The 7,447-nt window shown below is 32.8% G+C and overlaps 1 protein-coding gene across 1 annotated transcript; it reads right to left on the bottom strand.

Annotated features, from left to right (window-relative positions):
* Positions 1-583: 583 nt before the first annotated feature.
* On the bottom strand, positions 584-1,561 carry LOC110709395. Its single transcript, XM_021887608.1, has one exon. The coding sequence runs from the start codon at positions 1,559-1,561 to the stop codon at positions 584-586; it is 978 nt and encodes a 325-aa protein (XP_021743300.1).
* Between the last annotated feature and the right edge of the window lie 5,886 nt (positions 1,562-7,447).

The raw sequence follows: 7,447 nt of genomic DNA, 5'->3' as shown, positions 1-7,447 counted from the left end.
GATAATGGAACTCTATCACCAAACAAGTGAATTCTTCACGAGTTTCCATTACACACTCAATACCATCTTGCAACTGGTAACGAAGAAAATGATGGTATAAAGATGACATCACATGGCATACAATTTTTTTTTAGTATTTAATATTTAACCTACGAATTCATTACCATAATTTATAATCCTATACCAAATGTGTTGTAAAATGCAATTTCAAACTGTACTTACTCTACCCTTTAAAAATAATACTCCGTATTTTATATAATTATTACTCTGTATATCCTTCCTCCATATAATTTAAACTACTAATCTCATACGTAAAAATGTGTCCCCTATGGCCTATGTCAATGCCATTCATACATGAAAAGCGTAAGAAGCAATAGAAAGCAACACAAAGAACAAAAGTCAACGGCACAAAATACATAAACAAAAACTGCTATAGCACAATTTCCAATCAACATCCCCACAAAATCTTCCTTGAAAAAACAAAATTATACAGTATAATCCACACAAATTAGTATATTTTTTTCATTATATTCTAAACTGTAAAAGAATTTACATCAGAAAAGTACCCTAAAAAAACAGAGGATTAACCAGGGTTCTTATTAGTTGCACAAATTAACAAAGAAAATTCAGGTTTACCAATCTTATTATCAGCTAATTTCTTCTCTTCTTCTTCTAACCAAAGCCTACTATCCAACCCACTTCTTGTTCTAAACATGATAAAACCACAACCACCTTTTTTACTATTAGAAACATTATTACTATTATGCCCACCAACTGTTTGATCAAAATACCACCCATACACATCCCACATTACATCAACCAACAACCCATCCACAAATATCACCTGATTTCCTCTAAAGTTCCATTGTAATCTCTTAATCTTAACTACCCTTTTCTTATCTATATACACCGATAACACCGGGCTCCACGGCCCGTCTTCTTCCGGACAACATTTGATAATTATCTCATGTTCATCTCCGTTGTCATTGAATTTTGCCTTGGAGGATATTTGACTGTTCCATTGCCCGTTGTAATGCTCGCATTGGGAGACCAATGCGAGCTTCGGAACATTCCATTTATCTATCAAACCTCTTACAATAGGGTCATGATCCATGTCTCCGAGGACCAGAGCATACTGGGAATTAACCAAGAGGACGATGTAGAACCCTTTGATTGGCTCCGGCCCGGCCTCGAAATCTGCTGCTGAGAGATCCCAATGGACTGAAATGCTTAACTTCTTTTGATCGTCTCTAAAATCTTCTATGAATTTTGTACCCTTTATTTTGGGTAATTGATGAAACCCTTGTTGGTAATGATTCTCCCTTGACATTTTTTCACTGATTTTGATGAAAAAACCCTGACAAATCATCTTACTACACCATGAAATTGTGACGAACAAGCGTTTTTGGTTAGAAATCAGGGTTTTGTATGTACAGGTGACAACATTTTGGATTGAAGGTGATGATTTTGGTGAGATGTAAGACTTGTTCAACGGTCCTGAACAATATGAATCTGAGACTCTTACAGCATGTTCACTATAACAAGTTGCTATGTTTCTCATTTTCTTATGATCAATCAAAAACAACCCAGAAAAATTAATCAAATACCCAGAAAAATTGATCAAAATCCCAGAAAAAGGTAAAAAAATTTCTGGTTTTCGAATGATCTTTTGTGAAATTAAGGAGAGAGAAATTGGAGGATGAAAAAATGAGGAGGAAGAGAATCAGGGTTTTGGGATTGAGTGAGGATAAAGAAGAGGACAAACAAGGGTTAAGGAATTTTTCAATTGGGGGTTTTGTAATAGGAAGGTTTCATGATTTGGGTTTTATTTTTATATTTATTTCAGTTAATAAAAATTTTGATTCTTTGATTTCAAATTATGCTAAAAAGGAAGGATATCAATGGAGGAAAATGAAAGGAAAGCAAACCTTGCAGTCTGACCAGCCCACTGCATTAAATAGAATTCAGTTACATCAAGAATTTTTATTAAAAAATTAAAATAAAAATTATACAAAAAGATGGAGTAAAAAGGGTACATAAAATGATAAAATAAAAACTCTCTCACATTTTCGTTATTAATAGATTCATGTGCTAGCCTGCCTTAACTACTGAAATTAATACAGAGTATTATTCATAAGCTGACATATAGTACAAATGTTTGATTTGAATTGGCAATGTTCTTTTTTAGGTTTGTAAAGATGGTTTCGGTAGTTCGGTCTATATCGTACTCCATATATGCTTTATGTCAAGCTTGCGTGCTTTGAGTTGGTTAAGTTGGTCCATGACCCAACCGAGTAGCTATAGTTATATATATTCATTCCAATGTAATGATGTTAATAAGTAATGATAAGAATTTGACATTATAGTAGAGATATATACAATATGTAAAGAAAATAAATAAATTAGAAGATAATAACAATCGTGAGACATCAGATATCTCCATAAGACTAATGAGCCATAAAGTTAATCCTGCTTATTTAATCACTTGGTGGCTCGCAAATATATAAGTTTAATCTACTAGTTCCCCTCAATACAAATTTCCAAATTTGACTTTTAGAGATCTATATGACTAGCTACAAATTTTATATAATTAAAACTATATAGCAACTAGGAAGTATATTAAACTCATCGATCTTCTATAAGTAATGGTTTTTAGATGAATCATCATCGCATCAACACAAGGTATGCACTTAGATACATGCATGTGTCATATTTGTATTTAATTAAGAGAGTGAATGATAGCTTAAATGGTTAGAGTTTTCTTTTCGATTCTAAGATCATCTACTTTTATCATCCGTCTTTGTGGCTCTCTAAACACTAGAAAAATTAATTAATATACACTCATTTCTTGAATTATTTACACAAAACAAAGGTCAAATAGAAAACACCCAATATATTTATATGTTCGATTGATTTATTAATCTATTTTATTGTTCCATATATAACAAATACAATAGTCATCTAAATTTGAATTTCAGCTAGTAATTTAAACAAAAATGCAAACGAAACAAGGAGGGTAGGTTGTTATTGTTAATCAAGAAAAAAAAATAAAAATAAAGAGTGCCCAAAAAAAAAAAAAAGGTTTGACTTGATCATCAAATAGAAGAAAAAGGGCTTAGGACAATATTATGTCATTTTATTAGTCCAACGTATTATAACTCCATCACTTCCACATATTCAACTAACAGAATTAATAATTTCAACTTTTAATAAAAATAACGAAAATAAATCAGAAATGTACAAGAACTAGTCGATACAAACAGTTTTAAGAGGTTTTTTATAAACGAAAAGTTAGTGACTGGCATGTTTCTAGACTGTTATATAAAAAGATGGGGCTAAGTTAAAGCAGCCTTTTATCACTAAAAAAAATAAAAATAAATAAATAAATAAATAAAATTAGTGTATAACGGTCTGATAAGAGAAATAGGTAAGCTGTCAAGTGATGATCATGAATACTGAAAGTGCGAGTTTGGGCCCCTTTTAGTGAAAATTGCATAGTATATCAGGTGCACCATGAGTAAAATTGATCCTTTTATTTTATTTTTATTTTTTTAAAAAAATCATTCTATTCCTTAATTTATGGGATTTATCTAAATCAGTTACATTTTTTTAGTGGTCCTAAATCCAGGACAATTTCACCTAAATGTAGAATAAGTTATTTTTTTTAAAAAAACATTATATTTCAATTTTGTGCTTGTTTTAATCTAATTCTCTACACTTTTTTTTAAGAAAAATGATTTCCGGGGGTCTCCAATACCCCCGGCCCGGATAAGGTTTTTGGGGGTCTTTAGTACCCACCAGATAAGATTTTCGGGGGTAAACATTACCCCCCAAAAAACATAGACGGAGTACTTATAACGAAAATTACAACAAATCAACAAAAAAAATTAAACAAAAAAACCTTAGACCGGATGGTTTATGAGCAGTGAACGACTTCTTCGTCTCTAAGGCTCGGATTGAAGAATTTTGAGGGAAATGGTGAAATGAAAAGAATTGCAAAAAAAAAAAAAAAAAAAAAAAGAAAGTGACTGAAATGGTGAATAAAATGAAAAAAAATTGGCAAGTGAAATAAATTGCAAAATAAAAAATGTAAAAACTGAAAGCCGTGAAATGACGAATAAGTTTTTTTTTATTTGGAAAAGGCTATTTCAGTCTTTTGATTATTTTCATATCATTAATTAATTTATGCATTTAGGTTATTTTGTACTACAATTAGTACTTGCGTTTTTTTAAACTCCAAAATTTAAAGTTTTACGTTCTTCAATTTTTTCAAAATATTCTAGAGTGAGAAATTAAGAGAGAGAAAGTAACGACGATCGGAATTAATCAGAGAATTTACGGAGAAGGTAATGTATTTTTATTTGTTTATTAGGTTGATTATAATTTCAAAATTTTGCTTATTAGATTGATTATATTTCGTTATTATTTATTTTAAAAATATCACAGTTTTTTTTTTCTTTCAATTTTGATATTTATGAATTTGAGATCCATATGACGAAGGTTGAAGATGATGTTCTTTATATTTTACTTCCAAAGGTTGATGATGATGTTCTTTATAAAGTGTACTTATGTTCGTTATTATAATTATTGAACAATCATATGAATGTTCTTTATTTTTATCTCTCATGTTATTTGATTCGATGTTCATTGATTTATCCTGTATGTTCTTTGATTTATCATGTATGTTCTTTGATTCGATGTTCTTTGATTTGCTGGGTATATATGTTCTTTGAATTATTATAAGCCCCATCTCTTGTTTTCTTGATGGAGATGAAGCTGAGTAGTGGTGAGATGGAAAAAATTCGTTCAAAACTTGCTGGTTATGATGGTTTAGCCGTGGATAGTAGAGGTAGAGCTGGTGGTGTGGCTTTATATTGGTTTAAGGGGATTGATATTTAGTTGCATTCTATGTCGTTGCACCATATTGATGTGAATGTGGTGAAAGGGTTGGGCTCAACTCCTTGGAGATTTACCGATTTTTATGGATGGCCTGAGGTCCATAATCTTCACCTTTCGTGGAGTTTATTGTCTTCGTTAGCCAATGAGGATGATAGTGCGTGGGTTTGTGCGGGTTATTATAATGAGATTCTGTCGGATTCACTATGTGGGAGAGATCGTGCTATGTGGCAAATGGAGAATTTTCGAGAGGTGGTTGATATTTGTCAATTGCGGGATGTTCCTTTCACAGGGTACTCATTCACTTATGACAATGGAAAATGGGGAGATGATAATATTCAGTGTCGGCTTGATTGTGCCCTTGCTAATCAGAGTTGGATGGATATTTTCTCTCAGGGTAAGGTGTTTAATTTGGAGCGATAATGGTCGGACCATGCTCCAATTAAAATTGTGTTAGATGAGCAGGAAGGGGAGAACAGGAGGGTGGAGGAGAAAATTTTTCGCTTTGAACAACTTTGGCCCTAGCATGAGGGATGTGAGGAGGTGATTCCCAATCGTGGCAGCTAGGGGGTGCGTTACTTGAGCAAAAGCTGGAAGCTTGTGCGGTTGAGCTCCGGTTCTGGAGCAATAGGGAGTTGAAAAAGTCTTTAAGGAGATCCGAAAAAGAAAAAAGCGGCTTAGGGTGTTAAACAAGGGTGGTCGGAGTGAGGCCCGAGTTAGAGAGAGGAGGAGGGTGGCGCGCGAAATTAATCATCTATTGCACCAAGATCGAGGAGATTTATTGGAGATAGAGATCCTGGGCATTATGGTTGGAGACAGGGGACCGCAATTCAAGTTACTTCCATCAAAAAGCCTCGCAGCGCCGGAGCAAAAATAGGATCACTTCGCTTGTGTCTGAGGATGGGGTGCGACATTCAGAGGTGGACGAAGTCCAAGGCGTTGCTACAAATAATTTCCGGACTTTGTTCACTTCTTCGGTGCCTACTAGTTTTGATGAAGCTCAAGCTGGAATTGACCGTAGGGTGACAGATGAAATAATTGAAGGACTATGTGCCACTTATTCGAAGGAGGAGGTGGTCGTTGGTCTCAAACAGATGCACCCTTTCAAGGCCCTAGGTCCGGATGGTATGTGTAACACCCCCAAATCTCCCTCTACGGAAATACTAGTATAATACGTATAATTATACCGTAGAGATAGACTTAGGCGTATTACGCCGCGTGATTACGCAAGGCTACTTAACTTACTAAAAATAACAATACTTTGCAGCGGAAACTCAAATACTCTTCTTTATTAATAATAACCATAATAGTAACCAATGTTATGAGTACTCAAAATAGATACAAGACCAAATTCCTAGTTTAGTGAAAACCAATCCCGGGACTCCAATGCATCATTTATTGACTCCAACCTGAAAATAAGCAACACTGCTTACCATTACGGTAAACAGGGCGAACCAAAACAAATAAGAAGTACGAGTTAGCATAATATGCTAAGTACGATAAGTGCAAGATCATTAAACTCAATTTATTCGCAAACATGCTTTAAAACCAATTTCCAATAAATAATCCAATAATTCCAAACTTATGGTTTAAAACCAATTCTCAATAATTCCAATATCAATAAAACCAATTCCAATTATTTAAAAACCAATTCCTCATATTAAAACCAATTCCTCTCCCAAGTGTGCACACCCCCCAAGCTAGTCTCCTTTATGTTACAAGGCTATTCTTGAGGAAATACCCGGTCATGCAAAGTCCAAGGCCTTATCAATAAACCAAATCCGCATAGTGGGATTACCAACATGCTTATAAAGCATAAATAATAATAAATCCATGATTCAATAAATCCTCTTTTAAATCCAATAATTCAACCTTTAATAATAATAATTCAAACTTCTTTTAATAATTTCAACATGCTTTTAAAATCAATCCTTTTTAAACATGACTAATAAATTAATTAATCAAAATATGTTATAAAAATCAATATTCAAATTTAATTATTAAAACCAATCCTTTAAACATACTTTTAATTCATAAACCATAATTCAATTCAATTTAATTCAATTCATCATAAAATCATTCAAACATGTTATTCAAATCGATAACTTTCAAGGTATCTAGCCACCTAACGTACCTTGATCTTCACTTAGCCAACAACACTTCAAAAGAACTCTCAAGTAGCTTGATCAAAAACACCCTACAAATAAATATAACCTTAATCAATATAAGGTTAACAAATAATCACAAATAATTAAATTAAACCCTCCCAACTATATGTACATGAACCTCTTAAATTAATTCAACATGAACATTATTAAAATCTGATTTTATATAATTAAAACTACTCGTAATAATTTCATATTAATATCCCATAAAAATAATAATAATAATTGAATAAAAGAAAAGGAGAAGAAAAGAATTGGATTTGCGTAGGAAATAATAGGCAGAACTTTCAGAGGCTATAACTCCTTTAATATAGCTCCGAATTGGGTGATTCTTGAGCCTAAACTCAAGGAATTTTTGATAAAAACAACTTTATGTGAAACGTCAC

This window comes from Chenopodium quinoa, unplaced genomic scaffold (assembly GCF_001683475.1).
Source record: "Chenopodium quinoa cultivar QQ74 unplaced genomic scaffold, ASM168347v1, whole genome shotgun sequence".
Classification (NCBI taxonomy): Eukaryota; Viridiplantae; Streptophyta; class Magnoliopsida; order Caryophyllales; family Amaranthaceae; genus Chenopodium; species Chenopodium quinoa.
Note: the sequence above shows the minus strand (reverse complement) of the source record. Positions and strands in the feature narration are given on the sequence as shown.

Coding starts and splice junctions, on each gene's coding strand:
- LOC110709395 (XM_021887608.1), bottom strand. CDS start 1,561: ATGAGAAACATAGCAACTTGTTATAGTGAACATGCTGTAAGAGTCTCA.